This window comes from Nymphalis io, chromosome 6, assembly GCF_905147045.1.
Source record: "Nymphalis io chromosome 6, ilAglIoxx1.1, whole genome shotgun sequence".
Lineage (NCBI taxonomy): Eukaryota > Metazoa > Arthropoda > Insecta > Lepidoptera > Nymphalidae > Nymphalis > Nymphalis io.
In genome coordinates, this window is record NC_065893.1 from 10072124 (window position 1) to 10093458 (window position 21335).

Genomic DNA, 21335 nt, shown 5'->3' on the forward strand with positions numbered 1-21335 from the left:
ACCAGAATCTCAGGTATGTATCCTATTTAAGATAGAATATTAAACAATTTTAACTGCGTTTTCTCATATTTATTGTTTCTTTTTTTTACAGATGTGCTTGGACATGACATGTGGGTCTCCGAGTATTGCAAGTCCCATACCTCCCAGTAGCCCAACAGCTCTGCCCCTGTGGTCGCCACTTCTTGCCCTGCAAGCTTGCCGTCTCCGCAGGTACCTTAGCGATGATTGTATGGCATACCAGAGCCGTCATTTACTTCATTCTGAAAGGCGTCGATGTGGCGTCTGCCTTGCTTCCTTTCCCTCGACTTGGCTTTTAGAACGCCACGCTGCTCTTCAGCACGCGTCGCAGTCTTCTACCGATGATAAACCTTTCGTGTGCGAACAATGCGGACAGAGCTACCGCTATAGATCCGCTTACGTAAAGCATAGAGAACAAAACCACCGTGCAAGATTACCAGCCGATAAATTATTTACTTGCGACGTTTGCGGCATGCAGTTTCGATATCTTAAATCGTTTAAAAAACATCGCCTCAATCATACTTTGGAAAGACTTCATACTAAAAACACCGACCAACCGGAGGGTATCGACCAAGTCACTAGCACTAATGAAGTTTTAATTGGTCAGTGTGGGGAAATGGATTTGTCCATGAAGAAAAAGAATAGAACTGACGTCATCAGAACGCCACCTATCGATGTCACTGTTGATGGCGAACAAGATAGTACCGTAGATTCGAACGGGCCTACTGATTCTATTGTAACCGTCGATGATTCCAATGACTGCAGAAACTCGAGCGCAGACAGCGAAACCAAAAGGGACGAGTCCCTCACAAATGAAAGAAGACGGGTTCCAGTATCTTTCGCAAGCGTGAGCTCTATGGCAGACAGCTCCGAGAGCGAGTCACGTGGTGACAATAAACTCGAAAATTCTAGTTCACATTCCGGCATTCTGGGATTTCTGCAAAATGATGATAGGCAGAGAGACAGAGAAAGAAGATTCGCTTGTCCGTTCTGTGGTAAATGTGTAAGATCGAAGGAGAATTTAAAGCTACACGTGAGGAAGCACACCGGAGAGCGTCCGTTCGTGTGTTTGTTCTGCGGCAGAGCATTCGGCGGGAAGAGCGATCTGACGCGTCACCTGCGCATTCACACGGGCGAGCGGCCCTACCACTGCGAGGCGTGCGGGAAGTGCTTCGCGCGGGCCGACTATCTGTCCAAGCACCTGACCACGCACGTTCACAACGCACGCTGATCGACCGCGCCGTCCGTTTTCGATCTTCTCATACCTCTATAGTTAATGACCGAGTCATTTTATAACAGCAAATTGGAATATTTTTTAAAATATTTTGAATCTTTACAACTTTATCGTGGATATATTTAAGCAGGTCTAAATAGAATTTTACCATATTGCTTTTTTTTCGGAGTGGTGTCTATAGTTTAATAAATAATTTTCTATATTTATTCTATAACATTTAATAAATGGAAAGAAAATTATCGATTGCCGCTAAGTAATAGAGGGGATAACTTTATCATACGTCACACTACATTCTGCTTGCAAACTAGAGCTAAATTATTTATATTTAAAAATGTTAAGCGAAATTCTGAATTTACTATTTCGAAACACTTGATTTTAGTTTTCAAATACGAATATATTTTTTGACGACAAAAAAACTTACGGAACTTAAATTTATTTTAGAAATTTTCTTATGTTGCCCAAATATTAATTTAATATTTTTTTTAAACTTAATAAGATTGAAAACTCATTCCATGGAACGGAAATTAGGAAATTGTAGTGTTGACGATAGGTAGGTAAGAGAATGCAAAAAAAGCTGTGATTAATATGATTAAGACCAGTCACCAAGTTTTAAAACATCGAAAATGTTTTATGTAATTTAAAATAATTTTAAATGTCTAGATTTAAATTCATATTAGATTTAAGTAATCTCTCTGTGCCAAAATATGTACCTCATAAAGTAAACACTGACGTAGATAAACTAATACAGAACGTTTACAAATTTCACATATAATGTTGTTACAGGATCATTTTAATGGTATGTCATCGAGTTTCTGTTACGATCACATAGATCAACCGAACAGAAAAAAAAATACTTGCCCGCATTCAGTCCGCCCCTCTGGAATATAATTACCGTTATATATCGCTAATTTTATATTTCACGAATAAACTGCCGATAATTGTGATAATTATTTATAGATATAAACCGTGCATGACGTAAGAGCTCAACGTGTGGATGGCAATACAGCAACTCGTTTGATACGTTTAGATGAATAAAACTCATCTATGTATATTTTATAGCGTTTAAATAAATTCATAAGCAATACCGAGTATAGATTTTCGACACCAATATTCGCCTTTTAAAACATGTATTTAAATTATAATGTTTAAATAAGACAGAGATACATTGATACTAAAATTATTTTATTTTATTTACACGATATTTATCTGACGGAATATTTATCTCTAACGTTTTTTTTTTATGGGAATGATTATATTAATACAAAAAATGACGTTTAAGGATAGTCGTTCTTCAAGTGCCAATCTCACTCTCCGGTATATGTTCCACCTACATAAGTAATAACCTAATAACGTTATAAGTGATTTTGTTACGATTTTATTAAGACGACAATTTTCTGTGTTGATTTTTTGATAGTTACTGGATTTTCCAGAGTCTTATGTCACATACATCTATAGTTCGATTAACAGTAAAACAGTTACCTCAACAACATTATATTTTTATACAACAAAATGAAATATTTATACACAGATTAAAAAAATAAATTATTTGAAGTCATATATTATTATTATATTTATTATAAACGATAATTTTATTACAGGTGATTAAATAAATAATAAAAATATTTATTTAAAATTATTTTGAATGTACACAGCAAGCCTTTTTCATATATATTTTTTAATATGTTCGATTTTCGATTAAATAATAGTTTTAGTATTTCTTTTCTAGGTGTCGCATCTGAGTGCAACTCATTGTCAATTAAATTATTATAATTAAGGGAATATAACATGTATTGTGTAGCGAATAATAGTCATTGTTCCAGTAAGCGGGCCAGTATTTTTTAAACATGAAAAATCCGTCGGGCATTAGTTACATAACGTAACGTTAAACTCAAAAATAGAATAATATAAAAAAATAATGTTCGTATTTCTTGTAAGCTAATAGTCAATGCAACGAAAAAGCTGTTTGGTAACCGTTATTATTGAAGTTAGGGTTATATAATAGTGTAATTTATTTAGTTAGTACTGTTGTCATTATTAAAAGAGTTCATAGACCGTCGCCGATAATCGAGTCCGGTAAACACGCGTTAACGAGGGAGTGCGGTATTTCACTTTGTAACGTGTATAAGGGAGATGCAAGATCTTTTGTCTATAAACTGGACTAAAATGGGATAATAGTGCGAACAACCACATTAATTTCAGAGAATGTTTGCTTAGTAAATATTCAATGTTCTTTCAGTTTTACCACTATAAAATATTTTAGTAATGAAGAATTATTTCTATAATTTTACATAAAAATAAAGAGCTGATATCTAACTTTTTCTCACTGGACGAATTCAGTAACATCGAACGTCTTGATTATGCATTGATTCAAATAAAATATAGAATGGAAAATATATTCATTCTATATTTGATTTAACCAATAGCTGAATACTTATATATATTTATACAGTTTACAAATAACATATAGTTTACAGATACCGTGCACCTTTGACTCGTAGGGAAAAGAATATTTGAAGAAGGAATTTCTTTTGTTTTTTTTTTTTATTTTTGTTCATTGTTATACAGATAAATAAAGCATATTTATTATGATATATTTGAATTTGCCAGAGGGATATTATAATAAGTAATTTTAGGTAGTAGAAAACTTCTAGTATAAAACGAGAAGCAATACTCTGAATTTTTTATTTTTTACTACCAAAATACTCTAATAACAATATATTATTAATAAATTTGGCATTAGTAACATGCTAAATTCGAGTCTGATGTATTGTCGTTTTTTTCCAATTCTACGTATAAAACTTTAGGTATGATAAATACCATTGAAATTAATGTAAACGCATTAAACTGTGTGTAAGTAGATGTTTGCCATTATGTCAAATTTATATAAAAAAAAAAAATAATCATTCGAAATTGATGTTGACTGTTTTTATAATTATATCAGCCGTAGTTACTTGATGTTGTGGTGTAAATTAGTGTCTTATTATATAAGGTAAAAATCACTCAAAGTAACCTAAACAAAGTTTATGTTTCTTAAACAGATGTACTCCGATACTATAGTTTTGGAATATATATTTTTTACACATAGCAGTTATTGAACTAAAAAAAAAAATACAGTCATACAGAGAGAGGTACCTTTGAGTGATTATTTTGAATTCTAGTAGTCTTTAATATTGGTGTGGTCTTCTTTATAATACATGTTCACATAACTAATTACTGTAATTTATAATGTATAATTTAAAATCAGATTCTAAATATATATCGAGCACAGCAATGTTTTGTAAATATGTGCTATACCAGGACAATTGTGATATATTAGATTAAGTGATTATTCTGTTCAAAATGATAATGATTACCACTAAAGACATATTGTCCTTTTCTTCGGAGCTAGAATTTATTTCATCTGTGTTATGGCCACAGATTATAAGCAAATTTTATGAATTTAATAATTTCACTGCGTACTGTGAGCCAATGGGCATTATTTACAATCATTTTTTTTTTTAATTTAATTATACACACAAGGTGAGAGAGGTTTTTAAGCATCAGATTTATATGGGATCGATGTAAGGACAGTTTTATATTAATTTAGATTCGCGCACAATTTTAAAAGTGTTTAACATTATATAATTATCTCCGTCCAATTATAAAATCGCGTTTGGTTATAATTTATAAAAGTTATGTTTAATTGAATAATTTTTAATACAACCAATATTATTTTTTTTTCTACGTCAATATATTTTATTTTCAATAACAAACTGACGTGTCTTCTCTAATTCAATTTACACCGAGGAGCACAGATAGACGAAACTTCTAACTTAATTGACATAAGTCTTTTAAATGTTCTGTAAGGTTTTCAAAGGGCAATCACCAGGGGATGAATAGAGAAATAGTATATGTTGTACTATTTAATTGTAGTCGATGTATTAAACTAATATTAAAGGAATAAAGACAACGAATGCTATCTTGGTGGTTGCTAATATTGTGATATTACTATTAGTTGTAACCGCGCTATGCCTGACAGCTGAAGTCTCTCCACAGCCTAGCCAACGATCGAACGTAGACTGATTTTCGGGTAGACATAAAGTAGGCCAGAAATATCGCAGTCAATAAGTAATATAATCAATAAATAGGTATTGATTTTAAACATTTATTAAAAGCCAAAACGCAGTCTCAATAGTTTATGATATAAAACAGAGAGTTTATTTAATTTTAAACATAACTTATACAGAATGTTTTATATACGGACCTTAAATTATTTTTCAGATGTATTGATTTTTATACACGACCATATACAAACAATGCATAGAGGTAAGTGTAGATATCGTAGATGGGTCTATTAACTGCGTGGTGCTACAATGTGTAATAATATGTGATAGAAATTGTTCTTCAGAGACATTTTATTTATCGATGCTTCCATAGTTATTAAAATATAATCACATTACATTTTGATATACAAACAACATCAGCAATAATTTGGTTTAAGAACATAATTACATAAGATTATTCTTTTTCCAGTATTGATAGATTGATTATTTCGCTTGACTTAATGGGAGTCTCTAAAACCAAAGTGTTTTTATTATATTTTATTAACGACGTTCAAAGCTTTGGTTTATGTAATTGGTAGTAGAAATAATGGATTACAATAAGTACATAATTATTTTATACTTTGCTGGATCGTTTTTTTTTTTTTTTGTTAAGTAGCGTTTAGTATTTTTAACGTTACTTATTTTAATTTATTATGTATTTAATATAACGAAACAGGAACAGCTAGATAGTTAATATTAATTTGATATCGACTCGTTAATGTTCGATCACGTGTGTTAACTTGTTTTATGGCGTTTTTTTATTGTATGGCGAAGTTAAGAAAATATCTTCGTATGGTACAAGATCAATGCCTGAAGATTCTGCGGGAAGATTCTTGTGGTGAATTTTTATCTTAGTCTCACTTCTGATAGGTAGTTTAAAAAAGGTTTTTGTTGTAAAATGTTTTTAATTCAATATGTCTATTTTGAACGGGAATTTATTCTCCAAACATAAACTTATACTTTTGTTAGAGATCCCATCTAATAAGTTAATTATTGTTTTATATTTAATTCTTAGCCTTGAAGATTAATGTATTGTTATGTAATTTTGACTTTGGATATTAATAATGTTACAAGCATATATGCAATAGAGAACATTGCTTGGAGGATAAATTCCCTAATTTTAAGCCAACGCTAGTGTAATACATACTGTTATATAATATAATATATTTTTTTTACTGGTATATTTCAGATAATTATTACTGTTAAACAGAAAGTCCTGTTTTATAGTTTTAACACGTCAAACTTTTTAATAGGAATTTTAAGATTTTTTTATTTGGCAAATATTATGTCAAATTTTTATCAACGGAACAGTCCATTGGTTTTAAATATCTTGTCCATTTTCCAACTAACTTAGGATAGTTCAATATTTTGGATATGTATTAAGTCACTTAAAATTGCTATTGTGTATATTATTTCAATTAATATTGATGTGCAAAATTATAGTAAATGTCTTGGATCTCTAAAAATTAAGAAAAAAAAAGACAAAAACACTTCACGAAATATCTAAATGTGCAATAAATGTGTGTGTTGTAGTGTTACCATTAGGCGTAAAAATTTTTACTAAAAAATATGGTTACAAGCACTGACGGACAGCGGTATCGGCTGTGCGTTTATTTTAAATGTTTTTCGACATAACGATGATCTCAATATAAGTAACCATACTTTTTAGTGTGTTAAATGAAAATTTGGCACTTAAAAGCACATTTTCCTATTATAAAAAATGGTTTGAAAACGTGTTGAAAATGGATTTGTTGGGTAATTAATTTCGTAATGAAATATATTTGTTTCATTAAAAGTTCTTTTATTTCAGCCTCATTTCCTTTTCATTAGATTTAGAATACTCATTTATAAAATAAAAGATTACATAATTATAAATATTACTCTTAAGAAAAACAATCTGTACTTACTCTTAACCTCCGAACCATAAAAACCGAGGCCATAGTAAAACTATAGCAGGGATTTGAAAGATTACGTATTTAATTTTCTTTTTTATTGAGAGATCTATTTTAAGAATAATTTATTGAAAATTTATGGCAGACAAGGGGTTAACTTCTTATGTAAATGGAAATAATGGGCTTAAAGGGATGGTCAAAGTTGTATGTGCGACCCACCGATAAAAAACACCGCTTTAACGTAATTAAATAATTGGAGACTAGCTTAACCCGCAGCTTCGCCGGCGTGGAATTCAATTTGGGGCGATATCCTTTTGGACATTTTACGTTAGCCAAAAATAATGGATTACAAAAATGTAGGTACGTGAACTTTTAAGTTATTATAAATATTGATAGATCAATTGATTTTGATGAAAATGACTAAACGGTATCTTGGAATAGATAATTCTTATAATAATTCTTTTTTTTTGCATCGATAATTTTTACCTCGGACAGACAGACAAAAATAAAAAAAGTTGCTGTTTTGGTTCTGGTAACTTGAAAATCGTCATACTACCTTTTTTTTTTTTTATAGAATAGGAAGGCGGACGAGCATATGGGCCACCTGATGGTAAGTGGTCACCAACGCTCTTAGACATTGGCATTGTAAGAAATGTCAACCATCGCTTACATATCCAATGCGCCACCAACCTTGGGAACTAAGATTTTATGTCCCTTGTGCCTGTAATTACACTGGCTCACTCACCCTTCAAACCGGAACACAACAATATCAAGTATTGCTGTTTTGCGGTAGAATATCTGATGAGTGGGTGGTACCTACCCAGACGAGCTTGCACAAAGCTCTACCACCAGTAAAACTTACTTAGTACTTAAAAGGTAGTAGTTATTTTGAAATAGCATACAAACATTTTAATATTATTTATTTGTGTAGATGAAACGGACATCCGCTATACGGCCTAATTGGATTTTCGGGTTGGCTTTAGTACCCGGAGGCAACATATTGTATTTGGCAGAATGTTCATTACAATAAATTCCCAAACGATGACGATGTATTGACGACGTAATATTTCTAACAATGGCAATATGGCGGTGATGACCACTGAGAGTCCGTTGGCCATTCTGCTTATCTAATTAAATTAAAAAATTGTCAAAACATTATAACATTGGCAAATTCATATAAATAGCGATCCGTTTCGTCGGTAATTATAACTCAAAGGAACTGAAACCTATTTTAATATGACCTTTAGTATATTTAATGCGTGTGATTAAGACTCCCACGCTATACAGATTTAAATTAAACGATTAAGGGTTCAAATAAAAAAGAGAATGTATAAAAGATAATTTACATCTCTCTACATAGATAGTTAAAAAACAATTATGTTGACATTTACAAAATATCTCCTCAAAAGGGAGAGGAGGCCTTAGCCCAGCAGTGGGACATTAACAGGCTGTTACTGTACTGTTACAAAATATTATAATTGACTTTTACTTAGGAATCTAGGTGACTATAGAAAAAAAGCCTATTAGCATGTAATCGAATCGAAAGCAGACTAATTGCATTTTTAATAAATGTTTACAGGCATAAGACACCTAGGGGCCCCCAAATACCGAAGCTGTTAGAGAAAAATTATATCATTTTTGGCTAGGTGATCTCCCTCGGCTGGCAGAGCGAAAATGTCGAGATCGCAAGTTCAAATTCGTCCGAGTTAACCTTAATGTATCTAATTAATTTTTTTTGTGTTAATAATTTGTCTAACTTTTATTTGTCGGAGAAGGACAACATCATACAGAAGTCTTAATGCGGAAGGAATTATTGGCACGTTTAACAAATATTTGGTGCAACGGTGGAATAAGCTCCATTCCATCTCTTTAATAGAAGATTACACAAAAAACATTATTTATTTTAACTGAATACAAAAATTATTACTGGGTTAGCAGAGATAACTATAAATATATCATTAATTATAATTACATGTAGTTTGTTTATTACGCTTTCTCGTCTTAACTACGTAACCAAGTATCATGAAATTTTGCATACATGTCAGAGGTACAAAAACGATATAATATGGTACTTAAGACCTGCCCTAACCTCCTTCGAATATAAAAATAGAGCGTATCAATCCGTGTCGTCTAATAGAAGTTGATTTCTAATCATTGAATTCGAAGGTAAGTTACAGATAATGTTTAGTTATCTACCGAACATCGGGCAATTCAAACAAATGGGTGTACCACAAACGAGATTGCCACTAATTTAGGGCAACCGAATCCTTGCAAGTTATTTATTCATTTTACGACGTCGTTACATTCATTTATGGAACGAAGCGTTTTGTTTACAACACATACACCGCTAATAAGAACCCCGTGAAACCACAATATGTTAAGCCTTATTAAGAAGTGGGTAGTTCGAAAAATATATTATAGGTACCATTCGGTAATGTAACTAACAAAGTTTCAGCAAAATTTCTTTTACGTTATAATTAATGACAGTAAATATTAGGTCCTTACATATGAAATTAGCGTTTTGTCGTACTGACCACTTTGATCTGAAATATCTCCTCTTTGGTTAAGAATTCCAAATTCAAATTTATAAATTCATTTAGCTGATACATTTGAGTTGTGAAAACAGTCATTCATTTGTTTTTTTTCTCATTATTTTTTTCTTTGGCGTCGCTTATTACCGCACAATGGAAAACATGAAATATCGGTATATTTACGAGTACGAGTTCTACCGTGGCGCCAGTGCTGCAGAAACAGCTCGAAGGATTAATGATGTATACGGCGCTGGTGTCGCAAAAGAAAGCACGGTACGTTTTTGGTTTCAACGTTTTCGTTCTGGAAATTTTGACCTTTAGAACCAACCCCGTGGACCAAAGTGGAAAATGAAGAGTGGCCGAAGACCAAAGTGGAAAATGAAGAATTAAAGGCTATTGAGGAAGCGGATTGAAGGAGTGGATACTGTACGATAATCGGAAGCGCTCGTCGCAATAGCTGAACCCTGGAGACCCAGCCAAATCCTGCCCTAAACGAAAATTGACTTAGAAAAAGTTACTTGTGAGTATTTGGTGGACTAGCGCCGGTGTCGTTCACTAAAGCTTTCTAAAATCTGGCCAAACGATTACGGCAGATATCTATTATTGGCAACTTCAAACCATGAAGGAAGAACTAGCTGCTAAACAACCGAGATTGGTCAATTGCTCTAGGCCATTGCTACTTCACGACAACGCAAGACCACACACTGCACAACAAACAACCACTAAGTTAGATGAGCTGCAATTGGAATGTCTGCGATGTAGCGGAGTTGTGGTTGATGTTGTTGATGAGGTTTGATTAAAACAGTTTCTTCAACTACTAATTATTTCTTGTAGAAATTATAAACATAAAGATAGGCACAGCACAGAGTAGAATGAGAAGAACGAAGTATGAAGATAAGTTTTAATGCAAGAAGGAAGTATGACTTATTACAAACACTTAAGGTGCAAAATTGTGTAGCAAATTACAAACTAGAAGCGACGTGCGTTCAGTACGAGATCTATTCGACCGGTTGGCGGAAGGCGGCCAACTCTGAGCCGATGCGCTTACGTTTCTTTGTTTAAAGTAACGGTATATAATCAAAGAATAGACATTTCTATTATACGATCGCGCGACGACTGCCTTCCGACATTACATAAATTATTATATTTTATTTTAATTATTTATATGATTTTAAAGTGTTAATATTTATATTGTGTATTACATGTATATGTTATAATATATAATATGTATTTATTATATAATTTATATAAGTAAATTATAAAGTAAATATTACTGGTGGTAGGGCTTTGTGCAAGCTCGTCTGGGTAGGTACCACCCACTCATCAGATATTCTACCGCAAAACAGCAATACTTGGTATTGTTGTGTTCCGGTTTGAAGGGTGAGTGAGCCAGTGTAATTACAGGCACAAGGGACATAAAATCTTAGTTCCCAAGGTTGGTGGCGCATTGGATATGTAAGCGATGGTTGACATTTCTTACAATGCTAATGTCTAAGAGCGTTGGTAACCACTTACCATCAGGTGGCCCATATGCTCGTCCGCCTTCCTATACTATAAAAAAAAAAAAGTATATAAAGTATTATAGTATATATAGTATAGTTATATGTGCATAGGTTGTAGGGATCTGGTAAGTGTCGCGTTCGCCACAGCGATATCCACCGTACTCCTCGGACCTTGCTTCACCAGATTACCATTTTTTCCGGAATTCGGATAACTTCTTACAAGGAAAAAATTCATCTCCAATGAATTATTACCTAAAATGCTAATGTTACATCAATATATTACGTCGCTTGTGCATTTAGTTACACTGGTTCACACACCCTTCAAACCGGAACATAACAATAATAAATATTGCTGTTTGGCGTTAGAATATGTGATGATTGACTAACCTACCCAGACGGGCCTGCAAAAAGTCCTACTTGTCTTCAGAGAATATTGACATTCGATGGCTTCGTTTTTATTTGTGATGATATAAAAATAATGATGAAATCAAAATAAAATCATAGTTTAAAAATTAGAATTTCTTTTATAGGTGCATCAGCACGCACACGCTGAGCTTGATGCTGAGCTGAGCTTGATGCCAGACGCGACCAGTTGAAAGCCCGACCACCCGCGGCAATCAACTACAATTATATCAATGGAGTACTCACATGCGCGAGGATCATCAGTAAGAAGATTGGCTACATAAGCCACATGCGAGCACATGAACGACACCATGCAGGGAGTTGAAGCAGTCGCCGTGGCCGAACTCGGTCGGGAGGGTATTATTATTATAGCACGCACACCTTATTACTTTGAATTACTTAAGTAACCTCAACATAAGTGCATTCTCAATATAAATATGTGGATTGATAAAATCCACAAAACCATTAAACAAACGTGAATCATTACGCTTAAAACATACCATGAACAATTTTACTGCTATATAACATAGCTACGGCGATTCTGGAATAATAAAAACCGATATATGAAACAGTATAAAGATATAAAAATTTTTGCAATGCTCGTAAAATTTAATGCTCGAAACTAGACAAGCGAAATAGTGAGAGTGAACTAGACAATGTGTTTCATACTGAAACTTGCATTAAATACACGTTTACAGAGATAGTAGCTGTTGTATATTCGTTATGAATTCATACCTGGTTAGATATTTCTGCAGTGTTGAGACTGAAACGTGATCTCGAGTCGCTTACTTGCTTGAATACTAAATAGAATAATATCATGCTATTCTCAAAAGCAATCAATATTATATTGTTTAGCTATATTATGTCTAACGTATGGAATTAAAGCGCGTGTTCTGTGTATGTAAATGAAACGTTTTTGCGTCGTTAATGTTAAAAACAGGTAAAAATGGATACAATGATAAATTTTACAAATTAATATTTAAATAAATAATATCATTGATATTCTTTTAATACCAACACATTTATATTTTATAATTGTAGATATAAAAAAGTCATTTCCGTCGTATCAACTTAGTTACTTGGCGCGGTTTTTGTGACCATTTTATGTTAAATTGATATAATAAGAAAATTATTATATAATTTTGATCTAAGATATATTTGCATGCTATTTTTAATAATTTTATTTATTAATTGGTGTAATTAACTTTAAATAGGAAATAGAGGGGCAAGCTTTTTGTCTGTCCTTATAATATGACTATCTGTTTAAAACATATTAGTTACGAAATATAGAATCTATTTTAATGTTTTTTTTTGCTTAAAATCTAGTTTATTATTGGTGCTTAGCTGTACTTAAAACACCAAACTTCTAACTCCGCCAAGTCAACGTCCTTTCAGGGGTAAAATATTCAATTCTATAAATCCTGCAAACATTTCCCGCAATAAATAACGCATTTAAATCTTATATCTAAAAATAATAATACGATTTATTCTAGAAATTATAATACAGATGATAGAACCTAGAACTTAGTATTACTTGATTTTTATGCAGAATATATATATTTAATTGTACATATTTGATAAATATAATAATTAGATGGATAACAAAAAAATTGTAACTACTGAGTATTTTTCCCGGCTTTTTTCGCTTGTACTAATCCTGATCTTGTCCGTCTTTGGTAATTTTATTTTATTTAACAGTCTACGTCCTGATGGATAATAAACGGAGAATAGTATTATAAAATATATAAACATATTTCTTATATACATACATAGCTAAGTTGTTAAATCTTATTTACTCTAAATTTAACCAGTTTATTTAATGTTCGCAAAGTAACACAGTAATGTAAATCATTCGCCCGCAAATTAATTGGCGAGCAGGTAGGGTCATTGCCTTGACCGCTTATAAGAGTCCAAGGGTGCTTTACGGAGCCTTATTATTTTACAAAATAACAGTACTGTTATTAAATATTATAATAATGTATTATAAAAGTAATAAAAATGTATTATAAATAACAGTACTGTTATTAAATGTTATAACAATGTACTTATGTTCCGGTTTGGGGTGAGTGAGCCAGTGTAATTACAGGCACAAGGGACATAACATATTAGTTTCCAAGGTTGGTGATGTAAGCGATGGTTAACATGTCTTACAATGCCAATGTCTATGAGCGTTGGTGACTACTTACCATCAGGTGGGTGGTGGAATAAAAAATAATAATAATATGTAATTTAATAGGGCATTATATATAATTAAACTATGTATGTTTCTCAAAATTAAATAATTAGTATAGTGCATAAGTATTTGCGCAAACGTAGGTGCATAATGCGTTGTTTTGTGCCTCAATTTTGTTATCCAAGATATCAAGCCTGCGATCAATGGTGTCACGTGTCTTCCAGGCATGGGAGAATAAAATACGTCGGAACCTTCCAAGCTCCGGGCTATATGAATTATTTCTATTTTTATGAATTTATTGTAATATGTCACTTTGAATTGGTATTTACAATAATATTTACAATTTCACTATCTCAACGTTTTTTTATAAACTCGTGCTAAATATTTTCAGGGAATCTTTTACAAATATTAACTTTTATTTTTTTATTTCAAGTGGTAGTTAACTTGCCCGTTTGCGTAGTTGGCAGTGACCCTTCCTTCCGCTAAGGGCTTGTGGATTCATTTCCAACCCCCAGTATGGCTTTATTATATAAATAAGATTTTGTAACTATTATACTGTATAATTTGTTTATACATTTAAATTAAATTATATTATGTGTTTAAAGAATATGTATATCAGGCGACTGTTACATGCGGGCAATGAATTGCCTACCTTAGGAAAAGACAACAATGTGAGTTGAAAAAAAATGGCATATATATTGAAGTAAAATGTAACAAATGTATATTTTTTTAATAAATTGTTTCTAAACATTGTCATTATGTTGTGTTGTCGTTAATATCAAATTAATTCCAAGATTATATTATGTATTTATTATTTGAATACAAAATTTCAAAATTGTTTCCTAATGAAATACCAGACACCGTATTTTCTTACCAGTACAATCAAAGTTCGTTCAAATGCTCCAATTTCGTTGTGAATTCCCAAATAAGCCAGTACAACCACGAATCTGCAATTATTTAATCGTTTTCGAGGTGTTGCTTCACGGAAAATATGAACTTGTAATATACCGGTAAACGTACATACTCAAACCAACATTGCTGGTTAACTCTCAGAGTGTTTCTAAACTTCTTTACAAATTCAGCAATGTATAATAAACAAGATAAATGTTTCGAATTGCTTAAAAAGTATTAGTAATAGGTCATCGTATAGGGTGCCTCGGCCGGGCACGGCGGTCGGGAGGAGTGATCATCTACACTTTGTGATGACAGCCTAATGGGCTTACCACGAAATTATACGGAAATGGTATATAATATATAATCAATAAAAAGATTTCGTTTGCTCATAGTTTTATTTAAAAAAAAATACATGTGTTCATTTAAAATTAATAAAATTAATTTAACAACTTCATTGATAGCCATTAATATGATAGCCTGATGGATTTTTATAGGATTTTGGTTTTTGTATTGGTCTTATATTATCTAGCCGTGATATATGGTCATAAATGTCGATTATTTAACGTTGCATATATCTATGATAAATTATGTTTTGAGTGGGAAGAATATTTAATTCGACTGGGGAGTAATAAAATATCTACATGGCAACCCTAGGAGCGAGCTCCGGCGACTCCGATGCTCAGTCTACTCAGGGACGTTGACGGGCTTACATCGCGTTTTATCTTCGTTCTATTCAGTCCTTCATACATGACATTACATACAAAACGCGAGTGAGTGTATGTGAACTTCATACTAACTGTGCGCAACCCCTTTTAAAAAACCCAAGGTCGTCAGGAATCAGCAACCTGTTGTGGTCACCATACGTATGTACGTTACATCAATCACGTTAGCATCAAGTTGTAATTATGCATGTCTCCAAGCGCTTATTATTATTAATTATTATTGGCCCACGTGTAGTTCAAGGTCGTTTTTTTATAACTTTTTCTTTGAATAAATCATTAAAAACTAACAAAAAAGCTAAAGTTGCGCTGAAGAAGAAAAGCTTATTCATTTTTTATCTTATCACGGAGCGTTCGAAAGTTAAATTAAGTTACGACAAAGTTGTTAATGATGTTAAAAGTTTTATAAAATTTTTATATAAAAAATATGTATATAATAATAATTATTAAATATTGTGATTTGTTTGAAGTAAACAGTCGCAGCAATATGAACTATCAACAAACAGACATATATTGTTTTGTAGCGTCAATTGATATATCCTGTACAGTCGGCTCGCTACAGGGCGGCGGAAGCGTCGGATTCATTCAAATAATTTAATTAAATCTCACGCTGAGCAGAGGGCAACCCAGTTTCACAGCTGCAATTCAAAATAGGGATGCGCTTTAAAAGTTTAACGTTTAATTACGATAGTTGCAGACTATTATTTAAGATTATTATTGTTAATGACATTTAATAATAATTTAATTTACAGTCGTTTTCAACGTACACAATATACTCGTAATAAATCTTACTTTTAAATAAAACCAAAATGATATTCTTTAATTATTGCCGGGTATTATTAATTTGTATGATAAATTATTTCTAAGCGTATTGCAATTATTAACAATAAAACATGTAGGTTCAATGTTGATATGTTATGGAGAACAAAATATAATTTTAGGGAAATTATTAATATACGCACATTTTTTTTAATGTATAATATTGTATGTACATCCTTAACTCGATGCACAAGGCAGAACGCTCCGATCAGTCATTTGATTCCAGAGGCGTTGTACCATTTTTTATGCATAGAAGGAAGCCGGTCTGTGAAACCACATAATTAACTGACTCTTTATCATTAACGTCTGCCCCTATACATTATCATCGGCAGAAGCGTACTCTTGAAAATGGTCTGCTAATCACACTACTAAGATATTATATTAAAAATTATTTTTGTACTGCAGAAAATGTTTAAATTGGAACATTCACAGCAGCATGTTGATGTTATCCAGGTATTATGATTGTGTGACCCATACGGGATTATGAAATCGTTAAGGCTCTATCGGTAGAAAAAAATATGATTCCATTTGTTGGATTGATAAAAACATGTAACTATTTCAAGAATTAAGCCAACTGCGCAGGAGTTAATATAAAGCACAATTATTATAGTTGTTTTTTTTTCATTTAAAATAATTAAGCAAACTGGCTATTGGACCAGGTATTTTTAGGTTTAGTACTTGCTTCGGCAGGGCACACTCGGCGCATTGGACACTGGCGTGCTCCACAAACCCCCCCGCTGTTCCCGTGGGGGAAACGCGTAACGCGTTTTTCCAGCGTTAAAAAAAAGAAGTTATTTTTAGGAATAACTTTATATTCAAAGCTTCAATGGAATCCCCTTTTCTCATCACTTACATGTAGACCCAGCTTATTAGCATATACTGATAGGAATGTTAGACAATTAACTAATATTGATACTCGTTTGGTATATTTTAGCTATTTTCAGAGTTTCATTTCTGTTGGTCTACTACTTTGTGGTAATGCTTCAGTCATAAAAATGGAATTCACTCTTTAAAAACGAGCTGGTGGTAGGGCTTTGTGCAGGCCTGCTGGGTGGGTACCACCCACTCATCAGATATTCTGCCGCTAAGCAGCAATACTTCGTACTGTTGCGTTCCGGTATGAAGAGTGAGTGAGCCAATGTAACTACAGGCACAAGGGACATAATATCTCAGTTCCCAAGGTTGGTGGCGCATTGGCGATGTAGAGAATGCTTATTGGAACATTATTTCTATCATATTCGCCAATGGCGAGGTGAGAAATAATGTTGCTCTGCTCATAGATCAATATCTATGAGCAGTGGAGACACTTACAATCAGGTGGCACATTTGCTCGTCTGCTTATTCGGGCTATTTGTAATCTTGGAACTAGAGACTCGATACATTAATATATGGCAAAATAATACATCTACGATGATTTTGAAAGAAACTATGACATTTTATAACGAGAAGTAAAGAAAGAATAAACTTATAACACCAAGCTTTCGACTTCACAAAGCTAATAGACCTTTTCATAGGGCAGAGTATTCGATTCTATAATAAAATTTTGCAGACCATTTTACATTTACCAATAAGTAAATTTAAAACTCGTGTTAAAAATAAGACTTTTCATACTGACTACCGAGATAGAAAAGCTTGGAGTTACTATTAAGTGATGGTCATATAATAATTATATATCATTATTACATGTACATTCAATTGTTTTGATTTTTTTAAAGAGTAACTACTGAGTTTCTTAGTGGTTCTCGTCGGTATAATTCACATTCCGAAACTGTGTCAGCTTTATATTAAAATTGTAAAATGAAGATTCAAATGTGGTTGTGAGAGCCTACTTGAACAAAGTATATTTTGGCTTTTGACTTTTGGCCACGTAATGGTAAGGGGTCACCACCACCTACATGATGACACTGCGCTAGCAACCTTAGGAACTTAGATGCTATCTTTCTTGTGCTTAGAGAAAGATTGGAGTAGGTTGTTTGGCGGAATAATACGTGATGAGATACCAGCCTAGACGTGCTTGCGTAAAGACTAATACCAAGTTAAGTAAGTGCCTGAGCAAACTTTTCCATTGTCATCATCCTTTATATTGAATGATTTTAATAGTGCTATGAACGCAGAAAGATCAGGCGTAGTATCAACGGATATTTATGCTTTACGGGGAAAAGAAGTATAACTTTGGCGAGATCGTCACTTCAAGTTGTTATTGAAAATTTCTACACAGGCAACCTAACAACTCGTTAACGCAACACTGTAGTCATGGTTGTAACGACACGAACGTATATTTAGATAACATTATTATGAAGTAATAAAATTTTATAGTGACTATTTAACGGAAAATGACGTCTTAAATTAAACTATATAATATTTTAATGAATTTGTCGCAAAGTATACAGGTTAATATAGGTTTCTTGTTTCCGGTTATGTCTATCTAACTGTTTAAATTTGTTAATAACGTTCATCCAAGTTTGTACCACAGCCCGAGCTGTTTCTAAGCATAAGTATTTTGTAGGTCACCTGGCAATAATTAACGTTAGCAGTTTTTTATGATCTAATTTAGGCAATTTAATTTCCATCTTCGATGGTTGTAAAGTTTTCATTTTTACAATTTGATAGTCTGTTATTCTTCTTAATATATGAAGTATATAAACTAAGCCGCTTCAATGATCTAGTTTTTATTTTATAAGGGTAAAGATCCCGATGTCCTATGTGATGATAAATTGGCAGCCGTTAATCCGTGCCTGATCTCTACCTCTAGCCGTCCATTGAACTATATTGAGACTCGCTTGATAGAATGTTTTTATTGTTATTTATAGGTCAATATAGTAAAGTAACTGGCAGTAATTATTCAACAAGGACAAATTATATTTTGTTTTAGGAATAGATATAGATTTTAGTAACTTATGTCACTCGGGATTGGCAGTCTTTTAATGTAATTTAAATATATTAAGACTTCACCTGCACAAAAGATTTAAAACTCACAATTGCTATCTAGGACTAAGCTTGTAGTCTTCAATTAACACTCATGTATAAATTAAATGTTAATGCTGCATTTTTAGAGAATCAATATAATTCAGAGATAACATGTTATATATTTATACATTTATTTATATCCTGAACTCAAAGCCTTGATCAAAATTATCAAGGCTTACACGAAGGATATTCCAATGAATATATTTTTAGAAAACAATGTGGGCGGATTGAACTGATTTTATTTTGCGAAATAAACTTTGATCCTTTCTATAAATAGATATGTTTCAGGTCACTGGTTTTTCGCAGTAACTGCCGCCTGACATCAACAGCCCAATTATAGACGACCCACATTAGTTTCGATTATTTAAGAAGCATCTAAATTCTCTTCGATCGAACAGCTGGTGGATGCCAAAATTTAATTTTAAAATTTTATTAAATTAAATAATTATGCTATGACATTTTGTCACTATTACTAAATAAAACCTAAGTTATTATTATACGAGTATACTCGCAATTTCAATACAAGTGTTATTGCAAAAATGGCTTAAATTAATTTTACACTTACATTCAGAGTAACTTCATAGTAAAAAAAAAAAGTAATGTTACTTTTATCGAATAATTATAATAGGTGGGTTACGGACCTGATCAATAGTAAAGTCTCTCTAGTAAAGTCTAACCATGGTTTATTTTCATTTTATAGTGGAAGTATCTTCATAACATCTATTTGATATTTAAAAAAATGCGGTTAACGTGGCCGTGTGAATAAATTCTGATGTTGACACAGTTTCTAAAGAGTTAACACTTGAATACGTTTGTCGTTTGCCCTTTGGCTTGGATAGGAACCAAATGTAATTCAAATTTAAAAAATGGCCTGTATCCGATTTGGTCTGCCAACACTATAAATAAATCATTCGATACTCCTGTCCACAGTAGTTATTTAATTATTTTATTTTATATTGTTTTTTTTTGTTTTTCTGCGAGATATTATCTATAGCCGTCAGGAGTTAGAAAGTTGGCAATGCTTACACTGCCGTGCCTCGGAAAGCACGTAAAGCAGTTGGTCCTGATAGATTTTTTGTCCTATCGAATTATGAGATTGAGTGTTTGGACACACACTTTTGCAATAAAATATCTACACAATGCACAATAGCTTAATCTTGCTTTGTTACATTGTAAATTATATATTATGGCTGCATCACTGTCATTAAAATTTTCCAGCTCTATAAACATGTAAAGTTATTTAGTCTTTCTTCTTTCAATGTAGTTTTTTCCTTGAAAGCATTAAATGTGACATTATTGGTGGCACTGTGGTATTTCGGGGCCTCATGTAGACACTTCAGTTCGCATTACACCCGACACATTAAACCCGCTACTTTAAGTTAGTCGTAATAAAACTTAATTATTACAACCTTTTAAAACTTGACACAAATACTATAAAAGTATTAAAAATTTATAAATATTAAAACTTAAAAATCAAATAAAAAACAATAATAAGCTTTTATGAAGTAACTATTAGCTTTAAGAAATTAATCGCATATGCTAGACTCTGAGAATTTTGCTATAGATATTTCACATATACAAAATATTTAGATTATTTTTTTTAAATACCAAAAAACGTTTAATGACTTGTATTTTCAAAGAGAAATGAAAAGCAATACTGACTGACTAAGCATCAGTGCTAATCACCTTTCAATAGTTATGTATTTGTGTTTCAAATTCGTTGCGATTTTGGTTTGTTCGCTTACTATTTTTAAATTACGGGATAGATTTTGATGCGATATACGCCATAGTTAATACAATTTATTCTAGAATTACTTTCGTGTATAGAACATTAATATCGAACATTATTAGTAAAATTTAGAAGTTTTTAATTCAATATTTAAAAGTGTTAAATAATATAAGTCTTAGAGATGTCTATAGAAAATTCCAAAATCTATGTATCATTAATGTGAAAAACATTAACAAATTGTTAGTTTCAAAAATTCGTGATCGTGATTGCATTATATTCGCTTATATCTTTTTATTCAAAAATAAAACATTTATTTTGCCATATCGACAAAATATAGGATAGTAGCGACAGCATAGTCCAAATCCATTTTATA

At 32.2% G+C, this 21335-nt stretch overlaps 2 protein-coding genes across 5 annotated transcripts in view; both read left to right on the plus strand.

Annotated features, from left to right (window-relative positions):
* LOC126768896 (myoneurin-like) overlaps window positions 1-4934 on the plus strand; it is a 56512-nt gene extending 51578 nt beyond the window's left edge. For both annotated transcript variants that reach the window (XM_050487301.1, XM_050487302.1), the window contains exon 7: window positions 92-4934. In XM_050487301.1, the coding sequence (XP_050343258.1) occupies window positions 92-1249 (1158 nt within the window). In that variant the 3' untranslated portion in view covers window positions 1250-4934. The remainder of the gene's footprint in view (window positions 1-91) is intronic.
* A 10498-nt stretch (window positions 4935-15432) lies between these two features.
* Window positions 15433-21335, plus strand: part of LOC126768909 (acetylcholinesterase-like) — a 65772-nt gene continuing 59869 nt past the window's right edge. The window contains exon 1 of one of the 3 annotated variants that reach the window (XM_050487322.1): window positions 15433-15613. The gene's annotated coding sequence lies outside the window, so the exon portion shown is untranslated. The remainder of the gene's footprint in view (window positions 15614-21335) is intronic. The other 2 variants (XM_050487321.1, XM_050487324.1) reach the window with 2 other exon arrangements.